General features: G+C 33.6%; 1 protein-coding gene across 3 annotated transcripts in view; it reads right to left on the bottom strand.

Annotated features, from left to right (window-relative positions):
• Positions 1-21999, bottom strand: part of PPP4R3B (protein phosphatase 4 regulatory subunit 3B) — a 56409-nt gene that overhangs the window by 27801 nt on the left and 6609 nt on the right. For 2 of the 3 annotated variants that reach the window (XM_037020439.2, XM_037020438.2), the window contains exons 3-8: positions 20229-20327; positions 12809-13432; positions 7666-7743; positions 6448-6564; positions 4926-5042; positions 92-223 (exon numbers count right to left, since the gene is read on the bottom strand). In XM_037020439.2, coding sequence (XP_036876334.1) covers positions 92-223; positions 4926-5042; positions 6448-6564; positions 7666-7743; positions 12809-13432; positions 20229-20327 — 1167 coding nt within the window. The remainder of the gene's footprint in view (positions 1-91; positions 224-4925; positions 5043-6447; positions 6565-7665; positions 7744-12808; positions 13433-20228; positions 20328-21999) is intronic. The other variant, XM_037020440.2, reaches the window with a different exon arrangement.

Here is a 21999-nt window from a genome sequence, read left to right as displayed (position 1 = left end):
ACATGTAGTTGATATATTTACACATAACTTATTACATATAAAATAATCTAAACCTGACTAGATCACTGTTTTTATCTCAGTAATTTCTTACATTAGTTGTAGCCAGCATGTTCTCTGGATCAATTAGAGTACGAAGAAGTCCCATTAACTGAACAGCACCTCCTAGCTCAGGATCAGTATCACAGATCATTTGTTCAATAACTACATTAATGAGAAGGATATCCTAAAAGAGAACGTATTTCCATTAGACCTGGTTTGAATAAAAGACAAATATACCAGCTGAGAGAACACAATTATAAACATACAGAAAACACACAAAGAATGAACTTAAAACTTTCTGTTCCTGATGTTCTGTAAGAACATTTTTTTTCACGTTCTATAAACACTTTAGAGAGTGAGAAAATCCACTCAAATCCCACCCTTGCCCCACCAAAAACAAAACAAAACAATGGCATGCTGCAGCTTATGATACTATCAATACAGGAAAGTGGAAAACAATGTCATTTACCAGTGATTCATGTTCACTACAGGTTGATTTTCATTCTAGCTTTCAGTCTCAGGTATGAATTTAGAAGTTGATTAAATAAGCAAACTCACAACCTTTTGTGACCCACAAAAGAGATTATCTCAGCTTCTAACTAGATAATCCTTTCTAGTAAAAAAGTGAGAAAAAAATAATCCAGTACACAACTCTCCACAGGAGGTGAGTTAATACACATTGTGTGATATAATGATCTAATGCCAAATAGATTTATTGTTACATAACATGCTCTTGGGTCTTTTACTATGAAGAGCTACAAAGCAGCGTGCAGATACAAAATTTGCCTTCTGCCTGTATTTATAAAGTAGAAATCCAGAGTATTAAAGTAGGAAACAAAGTGATTGTTAATGTCAAAGGAAAAAGTTCTGACATCAACTTAGTCTTAGAGATAGAACACGTCTTTTTATTAAAAGACCCAGCCTCTGACTGCAGTACAACCAGTAACTAGCTAACCTTATTAACTCTTCCATGCCTATTGTTCCCTTATATAAATAACAAGGGGAATGGAACAGAAAATTACTAAAGACTACTTTCTCAAACTTCAAGCCAGCGTTTCTAATTGTTTGCTCAAGTCTTTTACTTAGAATTTTTAGTTGCTCAACAAATTAGAGCTATTATGAAGAAGTAAGACAAACTACTAAAATAGTCCTTCTTCATATGTTAAACAGTGACTTAATCTGAAAACAAACCACTATGGAGTAACCCCAGTGAATTTCTTTCAGTGCTGTGGAACCAAAATCTATTCTGGAGAATACCCTCTTATATTTATAGTCTTAAGAGGGCCTAACAACCTCCTTCTAATTAATGCCTGCTTATTCCTATGCCTTCTGTGTTTTACCTCTTTTTACACTGCCATAGTAGCTTCTGCAATTATAACCTTCAATTCATAATCAACCTCTAAATGTAATGACCATTTACCTGCAATGTTCTGAGAGAAGGTCTAAGTCAGGGCTCAGCAAACTACAAAACTACTTGGCTGGTTGCCTACCTGTTAACAGTTTTACAGTAAAACATTTTACTGGAACACTGCCATGCCTATTCATTCTCAAATTGTCCCTGGACAGTTGATACTACAGCGTAGGGTTGAGTAGTTGTGACAGAGACTGTAGGACTCATAAGTCTTATTTACCCTCTGGCCCTTTAAGAAAAATTTACAATCTTCACCCAAATAGCAACACTTCAGTGAATGCAACCAGCTTCTGAGATACTGTCCAAAGTTTCAGCTGTTTCTAAATCAAAGTTTTAGGTAAAGAATGCTCCTGCTGGTTTCATCACACTCCAAGCACATACTATTCTATAGTACAGAAATACAAACTTTTGCTTTAAAGTATTTTAGTGGGTTTAAAAATTTTGCAGCATTGCCAAAGATTACTAGCAAAAAAGGGAAAACTCTCAGTACATACACACAGAATTCAGAGACTATTCAGATTATCAGTTGGCATCTCTCTTTTCTGATTGGGAAAGATAAAGTACATACTTTATTTCATTGCTTCTACGACAGATTTAAAATTTTAACTTCTTGATATTGAGATATTTTATAATCTATGGCAATAGATAGTCACTATAAGCCATGTGACAATCATGAAAAAGTTACATGAAAATTTGCCATTGACACTTTCTGATAAGATCAAGTAAATATTAGCATCTGTAATTCTTAAATTCTATGACTCTATAGTAAATAGGAGGAGAAAGAATGACAAGAGCAGAAAAATTTCTCAAGTAGTAGAATAAAACTAACTGATGGATGTGTGGCAATAATTCCAGTTTCTTAAAAACATATAAATTTAAGAAATACAAAAAAGTCATATGTATAAAATTTGCTCTGCAGCAACGTTAATGAAGGCTACAAGTATTACAGAACTTGTAGAATACCTTTTCTAATCCATTCTAGTTTGTTAGAAGAAGCAACAATAGATCCTCAAATTCTACAGAGCTTAATGGTCTGACTCCTTAAGTCTGCGAAATGGCACAACAGCCTGGACAAAACAGCCTCACTTTTTAAAGCTAGGAGAATTTATTGATGTGATGCACTCACTGAAGAAAACATTACTTCTGTACCATTCCTTATAAAAAGAAATAACCTAAATTGAGTTATGAGAAAATAGCAGACAAATCCAAATTGTTGGATACTGGCCCAGAAACTTCTCATTTTTGTCTGGGTTAAAAAGGACATTATTGGGACAACTGATAAAATCTGAATTAGGACTGCAGTTAGATAACAGTACTGTAAAAATGTTAATTTCCTGATTTGGGGAACTATAATTATGTGTGTAGTGTTTTTAGTAGATACACACTGAAGTAAACAGGAGTAAAAGGGCATTGTGCCATTACTCCTCTACCTTACTCTTTAGTGGTTCAGAACAGAAAGAATTAATGTATGTAAATATGTATATAAAAACACAAGCAAATAAAGAATGATAAAGCAAATGGGGTAACATGTTAACATTAGGAGAATCTGGGTGAAGTGTACATGGGAGTTTTTTGGTATTACTGCAACCTTTCTGTAAATTTAAAATTACTGCAAAATAAAAGGTCATAAAAATTGACAGTTTTAAGAAATAAAACATGGCATGTTCAATATAAAATACTGGTCAACCCATATAGGTTAGCTTATTTTTTTAATTTGTTTTGACAAATTTTACTCTCCAAAGTTATTTTGAAACAAATTCTATGTTTATAGTTCTATAAATATTCAGTATGAATCTTTTAAAAATAAGGACTAAAAAAGCCCCTGATGGCTCTATCTAAAAAAAAAATGAACATATGAATACCTGTGAGAAATACACAGAAAATAGCTGCCAAAATAAGTAGTTTGGTTATAGCTATAATCCTTACCACTAAGATTCTAAAAACATTTTACTGAATGTCTCAAAGGTCATTATAATGAAAATATGTGAAACCTGTGGCATAACAAAAAGACAGCAATTATTGTAAATCTATCCTTCCAGCTTGGAAAGAAATAATGACTCTAGTAAAAAATGTTAGTATTTCCTTGTGTCTCAATACATACCAAATCTGCTCCATGATATTAGAAAGGAAAATTTGATTGCAAGGCATTTTAAAAGGGCATCAAAATATCAAATGTCCACTGAATACACAGGTAAGTTATTTCTTCTTTTTAAAGGTTACCATCAACCTAATATTGTAGAATTCAGATGCAGAATCCTTGTTTGGAAATTCCAAAAAAAATTTAATTTATCCTATTTTGTGGGCTAACTCATTGAGGCAACAAAGTTGGTAAGTTATAAAATTTTAGATCTCAGAAAATTCAGAGACATGAAAGACCTTGTAGACTGTGATTATAAGAAACAGAAAAATTGAGAAAGGGACTTTTCATAGTTAAAAATCAGTAACTGCTTCTCTAAGTCTCATGCATCAATTAAATGTAAACAAGGAAACAATTCTAATGAAAACAAAAGCTTTAGGAATTAAAAATTCTAAAAGTTGTTAATATTCTTGTGTTCTGAAAGATCTTATGATGAATTCCCTTAATCACACACATCACTGAGGATAGAGCAACAGGAGTGTAAATTTCAGTTATCTTTTATATAAAGGATGGCACTAAGATAAGAATATAAATAGTGAGATTATAAACTGATTAACAGAGTATTTATTTCTTTAAAGTTAGAATTAGCATGATTCAGGTTTAAAAAAATATACTTAACACAAAATATTTCTTCTATTTCTTTTCTACTGCTCAAATGATAGCATTAGTGCAAACTGATTCTCAAAAAAAGAAATAACTTTTAAAAAAATTCTGGAAACAGCTAACAAAGAGAGAATGAAAAAACTAAATAGACATGAAGAGATTAAACCAAAACATATAAAACAGCTCTAGTTTAATTCAATAGTAACTCATACAAGGACCAAATTAACATTTGGAGTCAAAATTTCCCTTAAAAGGGAGATAATTAGATTTTAATTATTTTCTCCTAACACTAAAACATATTTAATATATAAAAAGAGTACTTTAAATTACAGCTACCTAGATTCTGTAGTGGGAAAACACATTGTTCTCATTATTAGATGTTCATTCCCAACTAAAAAAATAGAAACATTTAACAAGTGAAAGCAACTTCTTAGTTATACTAGGTGAGTGGCTGATCTAAGGGCTTGAAATTACATTTTATTAGCACTTGAAACTTTTTTTTAAGACCAACATCTAACAATGAGATTCTATTATAAACCTATCTCAATACTAATTTCAATGTTTTTGTAACAATACACAATCAACTGCCACATATTCTGGGGTTGCCAAAGTCACAACTGATCAGAAATGTATTATTTTGCTTCATAAAAGATAAAAATTGTGGTTAAGCCTTTTCTCTTAATAGTTTGCAAACACTGCAAGTAATTCACATAGAGCTAGAGCAATATTACTTACGTCATCACTCTGCTGGGCTTCTTGCATTACAAATTCTCGGACCATGGATGGACTAAATTCTACTAGATAAGAAAATATATCTGTAGCAGCTGATCTGACTTGCAAATCATCCATACCCTGATAAAAGGAAAGTTAGGGTACTTAAGAGATTAACAGAAGTTAATGCTTCCACAATTTCTTTCCCAAATCTATGTACACCAACTTTTCAGGTTTAAATGGAATCAAAATATATAACCTCCCAATTCTTTTCTTCTTTTCCTTGTACAAATATTAAAAACTTTTAGGTAGCTCAGTGATTAGTGTTTGCCAGTTTCTACCACCACAAAGATAAATATTCAGAGAATTTAAATGGAATCAGCATAGGATTATAAAGCAATCATCTCCAAATTCTGTAAAAAAAATTTTGGGGGTGGTATGTAAGGTTCTTGATACAAACATATGCAAAAATGTGAATGATGTATCTTGGAATACTTCAAAACTTTCCAGAATCTGTCTTTGGTCCTAGATTTGCCAGAGTTATTCCTTTGTAACTGACTTTCTCTTTTACAACTCTTTAAATAGAGGATGCTTTTGAAAACACTCTGGGTATTTGCACTCTATTCCACAGCTTAGTTTTCTAATGGACAGGAGTTGTCCTGAATGCTTTTTCCCCTTCAGCACGTGAAGGATACATGATTGTAAGTTACAAATTCTCCTGGTGATTCTGAAAACATTCCCTAACTCAAAGTTCTCAGTGTGGGTCCAGGGAACCTAGTGAGGGGCCCAACACTCTTTTCAGGAAGTATATGAGATTTAAACTATTTTCATAAGAATACTAAGGCATTATTGCCTTTTCATTCTCAGTCTAACACAAATATTGTGGTGTTTGCCAGAGACTACAAAACATGTGGTATCACAACAAATTAAATGCAGAAGATGCTCTGTGAGTCACCTTCTATTAAGCCAGACATTAAAGGTGTTGGCAAAAAAAGTGTGAAACAATGCTACTCTTCTCAGTAACTCTTTTTTTTGAAATTTTTTTTCTTAAGATTTATATTAACATACAATGGACTGATTATTTTAAAATGAATACACTTTAAAAAGTTTTCAGTTTTAATTTTTCATACAATAAATACCAATGGATAAAACTCGTAAGACAAAACTATGAGAACCACAGCCCCTTATTGTGGCACAAGCCCCCTTGGTCCTGGTCCAGTCTGCCTTCCTTCCACTCACTGGTTTAAAAAGGAAAGATATTTTAATAGTTTCTATGAAACATATATTTAATATTGTTACAGAAGACATAATAATCTTGTAAAAATGTGGGATTTTTAATCACTTAAAGCCATATTATATGCAAGTGATTACATATTAAAATTATAAATTTAACAAAACTCTGAAGACTGAAACAATCTTGTAGTAATTCACTATCAAGTGAATTGTAACCTAAATAATGAAATTCAAAATAAATACTTTCCCATCCATGATTTAAATCATTACAAATTCACAATTTCAAAAACATGAAAAGAAGTTGTACACTTACCATTACAATTTCAAGAGCAGGAAGAATCCCCAACTTCGCCAAAGTTTTGAAAAATGCATCCCTGTTTTGAGGTTGTAATGTCTGAGAAAATGCACAAAATTCCTTGAAAAAATTAACCTGTAATGTTAGAAAGTATAGTGAGAAGATGACATACATAAAAGTAAACTTGGGGCACACACTAATGTAGTCTACCAGGGTGGAGTTCACCTTTCTCAAGGACCTTGACTTTTCAGCGTATCCTGGCTCCTCAAAACCTACATTAAAGACCACATTAAAAACTAGCATCCCAGTAGAAGTAAAGCTTGCATTATTCCTCAAACACTGAATTATCAACTCTCTGAAGACATTATAGCATATACATTATATTAGGAGTCTTAGAGGCTGTGTGTATACACACACACACTCTCTCTCTCTCTCTACTCTCAATTTATGATTAAGGTGTAAGAATGCCATGTAAGGCAGGTATTTTGAATTAGAGCACATACTTTCACAGAAACCATGCTATAAATAAGTGGTGGCTGGGTTTCCAGGAAGCCCTCAAAAGTATGATTCAATTTTTAACAATTGTAAAGAACATTAGAGATTCCTCTAATTTTATAAATGGAAAAATTGAGCAGGCTATTAATAAATTACTATACTAAAGATGATTTGGCTGTCATTACTTCCTAAAACCCAAACACCTAATTATAATGTTTGAAAAAAATGTAAACAGCAATCACTATTCTCTTTCCCTGAAGCATGGTTTTTATCTCAAAAAAGTGATTATAAACATATTTGGAAGCAAAAATTTCCAAGAACCAAATTATTTACCATTCCCTAATTATTAAAAAAGCATTCTCCTTACATCTTGTTTAAAAAGGAAAACATCTCTATAATATGAATATCTACAACCATAAAAACATGTGAGTGTACTTCTTTCCCATCCTAACCCACATCTGGTTTTGGGATTTGTAAAGGCACACAAATTTCCTCACTGTGTTGGGGAGCAGGGTGGGAGGGGAATACATCATAGTATCTAAATAAATATGTAGATATACAAAATAATAAATTTTAGAAGCTTAAAGAATAATCACTTTATAGTTTAATTTTAAAATGTATCTTTCATGTCATTGATTATAAAAAATTCTCTCGTAAGTTAACAATGCAATATTAAAAGCTGTGTATGCCAAAAGAGTATGTGCTCTTTAAGGGTTTCAATTTCAGTAAGAAATAACTTACCAATTCACGCCGTTTATCATCATCTGTAGCCTCATCTGTTAATTGTGCAAAAACTTCAGACAAAAATTTCTCATCTTCCTACACAAGAATTATGAAGTATTAACAAAAGTATAGTTACACTCATTTATATGGTTTATACAAGTTTTAATAAAAGTAGCTGAAAACCTAATAGTTTCATTGTAAAACCTAAAATTCCAAGGTATATTCATGTTGTAACATTCAAAACTTGACTACACCATTCAATATTAGTTATACATACATTAATACCTCATTTAACCAGAAACCTCAATAAAAAAGAACTCTCGAAAACAAAGACAGATGTTGTAGAGGTCACACATGAAAACTCATTTACTTTGAGAGCCTCTCTTATTCCCTCTCAGGGTCTATTTACTTAGTCTTAATTTAAACGTAATTCAAACAAGTTTGAAGATCTCGTCAGTCCACAGCATATTAGAAAAATGAGAATTACAAATATGGCCTAGGGACAGCAGTAAAGGAGACTGAATTCTGGCAGTGGTAAGATTACAAAGCCTTTTAAAACACAAGAACTCATAAAATAAAATAATCTAGAGTCTTACATGTACTTGTGGTCATCAATGATAGAACTAAGTGACAACATACTACAATAAGTGCTTTTCATACTGGTCACTCTCAGGAGTTAAAAAGATAGATCTATGTTAATTTTTCTAAGCATTCTTTAAAAGGACAAACAGAAATATATAGTAGGGTATGTACTACATTGTATTTTTAATATAAATTTGGGTATGTAAAGTCTAGAAGGGATAAACATTAAAATGTTAATTGTGACATCTGCTGGTGATGGATTATGAGTGATTTTCTTTTGTCCTATCTGTATTTTCCAATTTTCTATGATTAGCAAGGAAGAATTAGACATAAATATTGAAATTCACTTTAGGGAAGATTTCCATCAAAACCTGCTAAAAGAAAATTGTATTTTTAAGTTTCAATTATCTTCAAAATTCACTTTTATGGAATACAATTTGCATTAATTTTAACTAAAGTATCATGCTCTAAAAATGATTGTACTAGTGTTAACTGTGGAAGACAATAAAATCAGACCATAATATGTAAAGGATATACCTCAAATACCTGCCCTTATCTTTATGTGGATCATCTGTGGTTATCAATCCCTTAAAGCTTTTCTGAAATAAGGTGGAATATATATATTTATATATATAAAATGAAAACCACTACGTATGATTGTGGAAAATGTAACATGCTCTCCCACTGACCACTGGTGCAACACAAAGACTCAGCACTGAGTTGGATAACTCCTTTCATCAATCTCAGTACGGTGTTGCTTTCTTATTTATTTCATTGACTCCTTTTGGACTTTATGTACGGTGGCCTGAACCATCCATCTTCTAAGAGAGTTTACCTGCATGTGTAATTTTTTACTTACCTCTCAAATGCTTTTTCCAAATACTATTTGTCTCAATATATTAGGTTTTGGTGAATACGTACACATTTACCTCCGCTTACACTGTTTGTAAATTTTTATCTTCTGCATTTCTCCCAGATTAAATCTTCCTTTCCTCTTTAAAGACTTCTAACTTATTCAGAATATTTTCACAAAGAAATAGCTCTAATTCTTTGAAAAATGCAATCTTCCATTTACATTCATCTTACATGATTCATTATTTGTGCATTGACAGCTAGAATTGCAAAGTATAGAGACAATTTCCAATATAGTGTGCTAGGAGAATGCTTACTAATATCTAGTATGTATTTTTTCTGATTTCTAACATTATTCTTGGTAATATTCTACAAAAGCACTTGCTTCCATGTGCATAAGAAGGAAGCAATTGACTGACAGCTCAAAGCTGATCGTAAATATAATTGGAATATTTCCCCCTAAGTTCCTGTTCTCCAAGTAGTCTCATTAGATCACTTTAGTCTTTCTTTTCTATTTCCTTTTAACAGCTTTTGCCTTAATAAGACTTTATTTTGTCAAATTGTCTGTATCTGTTTTTCTTTTTTTTTTTTTATAACTTAACAACACTTCATAGGGATAAGAAGTGCTGCTTCTAAAAAATCTGAATCAAACTTTTTTCTTTGCAATAATGTAAAAGTAAGCATATACATAAAACCAGAAACTCAAAACCCAGAACCCATTCCCCAATATTAGAATCATGTAAATGCAGAAATTTAAAATTAGATCCTGCTTTAAGAGATTACTTAAGAGATTGCCTAGGCTGATTTTAAATTTCACAAGACTGAGGCTCAATGAATGGATTTACCTGAGGCTAGCTAGTGTCTGAGATGGATTTAGAATTCAGATCTCCTGCGTAATGAAATTTTTGTCACTCTCACCACATAAAATTAACTACAGGATAGATTCCTAAGTAGTCAAAGTTATGAAACAAACCAGAGCAAAGCACACACACAAACTAGAATGGGCCAAATCTAGTAAAATAAATTTTAACATGTTAAATCCTACATTTGAATCCAAAACCTCTACAACAAAGAACCTATTATTGCAAACTGTTGTTTTCTTAAAGGTAATAAATTTTACATATTTAATTAGTAGCTGGGATGAAAGATCAGAAATTTCTTTTTCAGTGCTGAAATCCTGATATCTACAAAACATGCTAAAAAAGACCTAAACCACTGATCCTAATGGGTTTGTTTTTGTGGAATAGTGGAAATTATGTAGTATGTTAAAATGTCAACATATGAGATACCTGTCCTCAGCATTTCTAATGAAGGAAGAAGTTAAAACTCTTGCTCTGAAAAGGATCTTCCTCTGTAGGTATGTGGAAATAACCTCACTTTACTGGCCTTTAGGAACTTAATAGGTAAAACATTTTAAAGTATATTTCTCATGTGCGGGCACTAGGGATTTTTGATCTGCAATTAGCTAGAAAACTCAGATTAACTAAAATCCTCTGTTCATGCTTAAAAGAATCTTGCCATGTATTAGAATACATTCTAGGAACAAGTGACCACACTAAGTACTTTAATATAATTTCTCAGTTAATTACCTAATTTAGTCTCGGATTTATGTTATGAACCTTTGCACTACATCTCACTGTGGTCCAGTTAGATAAAATTCCTGTTTTTTTACTTGCCTTTTGTAACTCAAAGAACAGCAAGTTAAAACTCATTTAAGTAGCTACATAGATATGCATACTAGTTAGCCAGAAGGGTATCTGGAAAAACCTAATACCTAACCAAATTTCTAAATGGAAATCTCAGAATTGGGCTTTAGGAATGAGCTTTTATAGGCCAATGGCCATTATCTTAATTATTTTCCACTCACACACTGTTGAAAATAGAATTCAGAATCACTGCTGGCACATAAGGATAATTAAGTGGTAAAACCTAAATATTTAACAGGTAGTTCACAGTATCTAGCTATTTCATAAAATGCATCTCATGGACCAGAAATGAGTAAGACTTTTTTTTAAAACTATACTTTATACAATTATAGCCTCCATAAATAAATTATGACAAAACATATAAGATGACATATAAAGTACTGCAAATATTTATAAATTAGTTTGTATAGTTTATTTTTTAAAACACAAAAAAGTATGTTTTACTCTTACGGATTTGGCAACCCTTCTGCAGTCAAAAGCAGTCATTCAAAAGGTACACTTCAGCTTCTGACACTGGGTCCTTTCAACTATATTGACTGTGGGTCTGTTTCCACTTTCTAAATAATGCAATGGTAACCTGAATTATATAGTATGGCTTTTAAATAAGCAGGTCCTGTATGTTATAAATGGAACATAACATGAAAGTCTAACTTCCCTCACCCTTGCTGTGGAATAATGAAAAAACTGCTAGGTCAAAGAATGATCGGGAGAAGTAAACCCTGCACAAAAAGCAAAGTAACAAAAACAGAAAGGTAAATAATGGTTGGAAGTATCTTAAAATGGAGTCTTATAGCTAAGTACTAAGTCAGAGAGTCTCAACTTTTTAGTCTTAGGATCTCCTTAAATTCTTAAAAATTACTGGAGACTCCAAACAGCATTTATTATGTGGGTTATATTTACCAACACTTGCCATTTTTAAAATTATTTAAAAAATAGTTAATTTGTTTTAAACATGAGCAATTACAAGTTTATGTAACTTTTTTTTTAATGAAACTATATGGCCCCAAATTAAAAAAATTTAGAAAGAAGAGTGGTTCTATTTTACATTCTTTGCAAATCTCTTTGGTCTGCTTGAACAGAAGACAGCTAGATCCTCGTATCTCCAGCATTCAGTCTGTGGCAATATGTTATTTTGGTTGAAGTATATGAAGAAAACACAGCTTCACAATTACATGAATTTGGTAAAGGAAAAACCTCACAGACCTCTCTGAAAGGGTTCTAGGGGTTCCTAGACTACACTTGAGAACCACCACACTATGTACATAGGAGCTGCTCAATAAACCTAGTGACTGTTACAGAAATAACAAAGGCAGTTACATAGGTAACCCTAAAGCACAGTGTTCAAAATCATGTTTACCACAGTGTTAGGGTATAAAGGATTAATATGATACACGAGGTATAAAACTCCTATTTTAACAACTCAAGGAGACAGAATAAAATCAATCTTATACTGCACATAATCTTTCACATTTCTTAAAAATTAATGAATGTTTCTCAATCCTGGCTGCATATTTGAATTATATAGGGAGGTTTAAGCACAGGTACTCAACACGTACCCCAATAACTAGGTCTCACAAAATTGAAATAAAAGGTACACTTCCTAAAATAGCTGCTTCTGTTGGGATGATGAAAAAGTTCTGGGTATGGATAGTGGTGATGGTTGCATAGCACTGTCAATGTACTTAATGCTATGAACTATACACTTAAAAACGGTGAAAATGGTGAATTTTATGTCATGTATATTCAATTACAATTTTTAATATGCAAAAAATGAACAGTTAAAAAAAACAGCTGCATCACAGGACACTTAAAAATATAAAAGGTCACATTAAGAAATGTTTCTCTTTCAGAAAACTGTAATAAAGCTGTTCTCAAAAAAAAAAAGCTGTTCTCTATTCTTGATGGTACATTTAAAGTAAACATCTTTCAAAAAGAAAAAGGAATTAATGAACACCAGCTTGAACTATATTAAGGGAATTAAATATCTGAAAACAGAATTCTGAAGAACACCTTTTACTTACCTGCAACATGCTGACTATCTCAACTTTGTTGAAGAAAATAAAAGATGTAAGAGTAGAAAGAAAATTCTCTTCAAAAACAGATGGTGTAGGCAAAATGATATCCTGAATGTACTGTACCCTGTAAGTCTGATGTATTTTTTGCCTTAGTTCAGAGTCTCTTATTGGTATAACTTCCTTAAATTTTGCAGTTTTGGTCAAGAATTCTCTGTGCCTTTTTGGCTGAGCCAAAGCAGGGTCATATTCAAGGCATCCCACGACATCCATGATACACTCATCAGAAAACATTACCTCAAACAGAGTTGCCTTATTTAGGAATAAGATTCCTCTAATAATTTCATATAAATGGTGTAAACCTTCAGTATTTTCTAGGTTCTCACAAGCCTGGAACAGCTGCAGTAGTTTTTTAACATAGCCTTCATTTTCCAAGGCAAGAGCCAGCTTTTCCCTACGGATAGGTGAGGAGAGAACTGAGGTAACTAAGTCAGCAATCTCTTCAAGTTTATTGAGTTCACATGTAGGCAGGTCAATCAGATGACTGGTTTCAGGCATTTCTTCAAACCTTTCCTCTTCTGATTCATCAATGAGATCCTGTGTGACTTCCACTGATGGATCCTTACCTTGAACCTAAAAATATCCAAATACAGCTGATTACCTTAAAATAAAAAAGAATTTGAAATTGTGGAAATAAAATTGCTGACCATTAAATTGAAATAAGAATACTACACAAAGAATCAATACTAGTAATATAGTCACCGGTAACTGTGATGTCTAGAAGAGGAAAATACACCCAGTTCAGAGTCACTTATTTGAGTTTACATTACTGACTACAGATTGTTTACCTCTGTATTTCCCAACTTAGAAGTTGAGGTTAGCTATGATCCCTGACAACCTGAATATTTTGGCTAATGTTATGTATTTAAGATTTATAATGTTTAATTATGTTATAACTGTGTGCAGTTGTTTCATAACTTCACTATACCTAGTAACTTTGAATTTTTCAGGTTACTCTGTTGGTCACCCAAAATCACTATGTATGATTCTTTAATCACCATCACTTTGGCCTGACAAGGACACTACTGAGTTAAAACCAAATTAAAACCCAACTATACATTTAAGAGTCAGAGAGTAAGATTTCCTTAAATTACTGTGGGGAAAATCGGAGTTCCTATGGCCAGGACCCTCACCTGAACCTAAACTACTTGATGATGTGATTGGCCTACTACTAGGCTACAGCTTCCACACCCATAGGCAATAAGCTATTATTGACTCAGTCACTATACAAAGAGCTCTGCCCTGTGCTCTGGGTGGAGGCAGAGACATTGGAAGATTTTAGACCTGCAGACTGTTGGATACAGACATCCTATCCCCCTGGGAGAACAAAGCCAGGTAACAAACCCTTTTACCCCCAAGAACGTTCCACTGTCATTCCTCAGTCTCACTGAATCCATAGTGAACTTGCCTGGGGCTGAAACCCAGTGGCAAGACAATTACTTCTGAAATTCACTTCTGAAAAATATTTGCTTTTGCTATAAGCCTGAAGCTCCTCAAAAAAATTAAATCTATTCTTTTACAAACTGTCATTTACTTAACATCATTCCTTATCATAAAGCCTCCAAATTCTAGTATCTAGATAAAAATCATGACATAATGAATGAAGAACTGTTTTGATTCAGGTTGACAGCTCAAGTAAGGCATAGCTAACTTACTACAAATTTTCTATAATGATTTCTGCAATGACTAACATAAAAAAAAGTTTGTAACTTTACTCTTCATAAAATTTTTCCAATTCCTAACACAAGAGTGAGTTATCCTCTCTTCTCCACCTCAAAACATCCCAAATATCCTGAGTAGAAAAAGTTCCACAAATTTCCAAATCCACCACTGCCAACATAGGAAAAAAAACCGGAGAGCTTAGGTAAAGAAGTAGATGGCTATACTGTTCCATGTGATATTTTTTTTCATAGAGGGATGAGAGTACTTCTTTTACTTCTGAGTTCTCAGAGAGGAAGGGAAATTCCTTCCAGCCCTTTGGGGTAGGGGTGGGGGTGAGGAGAGCATATAAAGGAGGAATAATAAAAGCAATGGCATTTGAGATTGTGGGTAAGATCAAAGATGGGTAAGATCCAGATAGGGGATAAAGGTATTCAAAGTGCAAGGAGAACAACACAGAGGCAGAGATATGGAAATACATAATGCATATGCAAATAGCAAAACTGGAAATGAAGACTGAAGCCAGATCATGGAATGGCAAGCTAAACATTTGAGTTATTGCTCAGGAGAGTGAATGTACAACATGGTCCTTTAGAAAGTTAACCAGGCATCAGTTGTATGGGAGAAAGTTGAGAATATAAATAGTGTGTTACTCCAAAGTCTACATGAACAACTGAATTGGGATAGGGGGTGGGACAGATGAGAGATAGCTACAATAGAGCTGAGGAATCACAAATGACCCCATAGTTTTAAACCTGTTATTAGGAAGATTATGGCTCCTTTAACAAAAACTAGGAACCTGGCGAGGAATTGTTGGTAAGGGTTCAGTTTTATTAAGTCTGAGGTGTTTAAATATCTAGCTGGTAGCTAATCTGTGGGCCCACTACTCAGGAAAAAGAGCAGGACAGAAGACAGAAATTTAGTCTTAGGGCAACCATTAAAACCTGAACACTGACAGTAACCAGAGGAAAGAGAAGTGGAGTGCAAGGTGGGAGAGGAAGAGGAAAAAGAATCAGAGGTTTTAAAGGAAGAATAAGAGTAAAACAGAGGACTTAACTTGCACTTCAAATGAATAGTTTGCATACATTTAAGAATAAAAGCAGAGTTCCAGAAGCATTCACTAGGTTACAGCATGTTTATTTCTGAGTTATCCAGTATTTACCTTTACAAGTTTCCTGGATTCTCTCCTCAACTAGCACTGATCTGATCTGTCAATCCACATACACCCAAGTGTCCACATGGATGTCAACAGTGCTGTCCACCAAATATTTCTGGTTCTCTCCCTTTTGTAGTTTTTTGTCTCCATGAAGTTACATGTAGCTGCGTGACCTACTTTCAAAGAAATGTGAGCAAAAGTGCCATGTGTAACTTTTGGGAGGAGTCTTTAAATGCCAGTGATCTGATTTGCCATCTTTCCCACTTTGCAATGATCATAGACATAAGAAAATGAATTCTCTTATCAACCTGGGTCCTGAAGTGGCTCTTATGAGCACTGCCCCTTCCTCGTCAACCCTGCCTCTGGCTGGTCAAATAGCATGAAGGAAAAACATAATAAGCCACCAAAGTTTTAGAATTTTCTTACTACAACATAACCTGACCTTAAAGTCAGCCAACTAACTGTGCTGACTGAATGAATTCACAGTTAAGCCCACACTATCAACAGGGTTCTCGATGAAAATCTCTTTTCCACACTCCTACTCTAGCGCTTTACAGCTGCTGCTTTAAATTTTTTTCCTTTTCAAGTGTCAAATACTATTGCTCTCACCTTTAAATCTCAAAAGAAACTTTTTTTTCCCTTTGAAAGAGGCCATCAGTCCTCAACTTCCTGCAACATCTTCCTTCTCTCACAACTTATCTTCACCTGTTTCCTTTGTTCTTTCAAAGAAAATGTCCCTACCATTTTCTGAGGTTTTAACTTCATGCATACTTTTGACTTTATGCTTCTAAAAGCTCAAAATATATCTATTATCTTAACTTTTTCTTGTTTTTATAATTTCTTCCTCTCCAGTTTTGTTATTCACCATTCCCTTTAAAATACATACTGCTCTGAACTGCAAGTATTTTCAGCAAGGAGTTCTACTTTCTCATTTAAGAGGTTAATAAATAACTGAATATCATCAAAGGTCAGCAATGATCTCCCAGAATTGAAAACTAAAGCATAATAAATGGTTCCATGCAATGCCATGCAATAGTTGGGAGGAATAAACTAAATATATATTCAGCAACATGTACAGATCTTAAAAGCATAGTACTGAGCTGTGCAGCAAAAAATTAACCATGCTGGATCAGCAGAGGAGCCAAATTTAATATCCCTTCCAAATGTAGAAAATTTTGGTAAAAATGACAAATGTGGAGGAGAAATAGTAACTAAGGGGGATTACTAAGTGGGTAACATAATGAGGGAAATCCAATATTAACACTGGTGCCTCAAGAAGACTCAGAGAAACAGATGAAACCAGATTCTTCCAGATGCCTGAAGTAGTATGTTTGCCAAGATCACCACTTGGCAAACAAGGTCGAATGGAAGCCTGTAAATAAACTTGATGAATGACACTACACTGGCAGACATTTTGTCATAAAAAATGATGATGAACTGTAACAACTGTGGGATTCTAGTAATGAGGTTAGTACTAGTACCACTATCTATCAACTCTTTACTTTTCAGGTTACATCTACTACCATACTGCAATATGATATAACACTGGCATTGTTGATCTAACTATGTTTTGTACATAAGCCTTATAATACTGATATTGTTGATCAAATGTATTGGGGGAGTTAAAAGCCTCCCCAGCACATAAAATGACGAAGAAAAGGATTGACAGGAGGAAGTGGATTTTGTTAACCACTTAATTTCTATGCTAAACTGTACAAGTTTACCATAAGGTACAAATGGCAGTAGATCAAGTAGGGATTTGAGCAATCAAAGTAGTACAAAAATAAAAATCATGGTTTTATAGGACAGATTTGTTATTTCTTTAGATCTATCCATAGCCCAGACTGGCTCCTCCAAATGTTAAGCATATTCATGCTTAAATTACTGCTGTCACTAAAAGTAGATGCTTAAATATGATTTTGCTGTAAAAGAGTCTTGACTAAGGGCCAAGGGCCAAGAAGTAGTCTTTGCAGTGAAGGATTAATCTTGTCCAAAGAAGTTAAGCTCTTGCCTAGCTCCTGGGAGGTAACCTCTAGCACTTTGAATATCCTGTCTGGTAAGAGTATTTCTATTACCTGTGGGTCTTGGGCTATGTCAGATATTTTGTGTGTGCATAACTATGGTTTTTAGTGGAGATCTTGGGCCACACAGTATCAGTTCGATCTCTGGAGATACTGGAACCTAAAGTCAGCCACACAGGCATTCAGCCTGCTTATATGACTGAACCCCAGTGAAAATACTGGACACTGCTCTGGGTAAAGCTTCGCAGGTCAGTAATATTCCATACATGTGGCCATACATCATTGCTGGGAGAAGTAAGTGTGGTCTGCACAATTACCCTGAGAGAGAAAACTGGACACTCTTGCTGGTAACTCTCCTAGACTCAGCCCTAGGTGTCTCTTCTAATTGGTAATTTTAGTCTGTATCATTTTGGTGTAATAAACTGTGAATATGAGCCTAACAGTTCAGTGGAGTTCTGTGAATCTCTCCAGTGAATTTGTGAACCTGGGAGAGGTCTTTGGGACCTCTTGAACTGCATGGGTGAAATGAGCAAGAAATAAATTTCAGCAAAAATTTCTAGGACAAATGTATAGTCTTAAAGAATATGTATATTTAAGAACATACATTAAACAGTAGGAGCTGAGGTGCAGAGAGGAGAGATGGGGCACGTATCATCTAATATGATGATCATGATCACTGGAAAATATTATCCACCATTCAAATTTATGTTCCAGCATACATGTAAATCAACATCCTAATTCTAAATAAAATGTCTGTTTTATTCATTCATTCTTTAAATACATGCTGCATATATTTATTGGTATATAAATTACCAATAAATACAACTTACCATGCTGGTATAAGAGTAGGAAGAATATAAAATACCACTTCCCAGGAACTTACAACAAAAAAGATTAATCTTTGTAAAATGTTATTAATATTTTGAACAGCTTTATAAATATTATGGTAAAGTAATATTTATTTTTAAAGTCTTTCATCCTTCAGTATGTTTTCATTATTTTTCTGTACAAACTCCCCTCTTCCCCCATTTCAGGGATGAATTCATAATTCAAGTTTATTGAATTAAGAACAGAACAGCAGGTATTTGTGGATTGCATATGTTTAAGTCTGCACTTTACAGAAAATTTTGCAAATGTGAAATTCAATCTCAACCCTTGGAGAGCACATGAGGAAAAAAAAAGGGTAAAAATTGGGACCTTCTCACTATCACCATCTGTAAGTCTAAAAAAAAGGTAAACACAAAGGCAAAATAATAAAATAATTTGGCTTATATTACTATGCATATTATACAAACAAGGCAAAACAGTATTTACTAGATGGCATTTTCAACTAACTGTTCATCAACTGGAATTCTTCTACTTAATAACATATAGTAATTATGCTCCAGCAATACATGATGCATACATAGTAAGATAAGAGATAGGAAAGAAACCATCTACTACTAGAAAAATGATCAAGAGCCCCATCTCAAATAAGCTTTACACAGAATGGGAAAATTCAGATTATACTTTCCTGGGCCACTTTAATACACTATGTGTCACTGTTATTGAGGGCACCAAGGTAAAAAAATGATCAGACACATAAAACTAATAACTCAAGAACCTTCAGTAATAAGAATCACTACAGGGAAAAACTGATATAAGTGAAAATGACAATAGTAAAAAAACACTAAGAATATTACACTAGGCAACCACTGAAACACAGTGATCTTAATTTACAGAAAATGGTAGTTAAAATGAATGTTAGGATTAACCAAATCCTAATTACCAAATGTCACAGCCCAGATTTGCCTAAAGAGACATAATTATTAAATGTAATATGGTATCTTGAATGGGATCCTGGGAAATAGAAAAAGAGCATCGGGTTTTAAGCTGAGGAAATCTGAATAAAGTATGGACTTCAGCTAATAATAATGTATGAATAATAATAACAATAAGTGTTCACTAACTGTGACAGGTTAGAGAAAGCTGCTGGGAGGAAGTGTTAGGAGGGGAGTATACAAGAACTCTCTCCTTATTTTCTGCTCATATTTTCTGTAAATCTCAAATTTCTAAAATAAAAATATTATTAAAAAAAGTCCAGTTACCTGAGAGTTATCACCTATCCTATATCCTGCTACACTGTAAGTTACTTGTGAACTGAGGTCAGGAGCACTTTTGATTATTAGTATCTGGCATACAGCAGTCATAAACATTAAGCAAACAGGTGATCAAATTAAAGAAAAATCTAAAAGCTTTAGAATGCAAGTAATCTTTTTTTTGGTTTTTAGAAGATCTTGACATTATATAGGATATTATGAATATATGCTATCAAAGTCTAAGGTAGTAAAACAAAATAATAAAAATAAAAAAAATTTTTAAGTAAAAAAAAAAAAAATGCTGTAGAAAATAAAAATTTCCAGGTTAGGTTACCAAAAATCTCACATGAAGACATTCTCTTTTCACATTCTAATATACATCTTTCAGGTTAAAAAGAAAAAAAAAATCAAGAATGAATGCAAATGTAAGTTAAATATTATTTAAAGAAACTTACCTGACAAATTTTTTCCCAGATCTCATCACAACCAGCTTTCTCCTGAAAACTTAGAGCCAGATCATAGTTTTCAGCCTCTGACCAAACAATTAATGTATCCTGTTTAAAAATAAAAATTTTACATCATCATGCTAGAAAAGAAAGAACTACAAAGTGTAAATAAAAATCAAGAGGACAGGAGGCAGCATATGACAAATGCTTCCTTGTAAGTACAATTAATGTACACTCAACTGATATCATAAAACTATACTTTGTTATCCTTTGAAACTTCAGTAATATACTGGCAATGAAATAGCTTTGACACTAAAAATGACAATTTTCTAAAACAGGCTATGGCTTATGTTACTAAGACAATGTTTAATTAAAAATTTAGTCATGCTAATTACAATAGCCAAGAAATGGAAGCAACCTAAGTGTCCATCAGTAGATGAATGGATAAAGAAGATGTGGTACATATGCACAATGAAATATTATTCAGCCATAAGAAGAAAACAAATCCTACCATTTGCAACAACATGGATGGAGCTAGAAGGTATTATGCTCAGTGAAATAAGCCAGTGGAGAAGGACAAGTACCAAATGATTTCACTCATATGTGGAATAGAAGAACAAAGAAAAAACTGAAGGAACAAAACAGCAGCAGAATCACAGAACCCAAGAATGGACTAACAGTTACCAAAGGGAAAGGGACTGGAGAGGATGGGTGGGAAGGGAGGGATAAGGGAGGGGGGGAGAAAGGGGGCATTACAATTAGCATGTATAATATGGGGGGGAGGCACAGGGAGGGCTATGCAACACAGAGAAGACAAGTAGTGATTCTACAGCATCTTACTACGCTGATGGACAGTGACTGTAATGGGGGCTGTGGGGGAGACAGTGAAGGGCGGAACCTAGTAAACATAATGTTACTCATGTAATTGTAGATTAATGATACCAAAAAAAAAAATCTAGTCATGCTTAGCCAAACTGTAATGTAGACATTCTAACCATCTACTTCCTATTGCTTCCAGAAAGTCAGCTGTTCCACTCCTAACCACCTACCACCTGTAAGTTTATCTTTCCCTTTAAACTGGCTGTCAACTGGTTACAAGTAGGCTAATAGCTTAAAATATCTTAAGGTTTAATACTTTCTATTTTTGTCTCTTTTTTAAATCTGGAAAAGCCTTAGGATAATAAGGAATGCAGAACAATGGTGAAATGAAGGTACTCTATATTGGAAATACTTATATCACATAGATGTAAGTATTATCAATAGCATCTAGTTCAGCAGCTTGATTGTAGAAAAATTAAGAACCCTAGGTTCAAGTAAATGCTTTTCTAGAATGTCCTTAATTATATCCCTACCTAAAGGTTAATTATGCTTTTAAGAAGTTGTTAACTCCTTTATTAAAAACTAGGGTACTTCATACTGTGCATTCCATTTTAGAGATCACTAGCACAAAATAATTAAATCCAAAACCCTTTATCCAGCCATCCAAGGCACTTTCATTTTGTTTCCAATCTACCTTCTAAGAGGAAGTTAGGTAAGCAACAAAATCTGAACTAAGGTAACTGAGTGCCCTCTTCCCCATCATTTTCTTTTCTTCTTTCCTTCCCATTTTTAATGTAAAACTCTTTTCCCTAAGCCAGTCAAAATTCCAGAAACTAAAAGGGGATTCATATTCAGACTCCCTTTTTCAATGTAAGGAGGACTGACCTTGGGAGATGGTTAAAAGGAGATTCCCATGCTGTTTCCCCAGGGGCAAGTATGGAGTGAAGCCCAAGAATCCTTA

Source organism: Manis javanica, chromosome 1 (genome assembly GCF_040802235.1).
Source record: "Manis javanica isolate MJ-LG chromosome 1, MJ_LKY, whole genome shotgun sequence".
Taxonomy (NCBI): Eukaryota; Metazoa; Chordata; class Mammalia; order Pholidota; family Manidae; genus Manis; species Manis javanica.
This window is presented reverse-complemented; position numbering and strand designations above follow the sequence as displayed.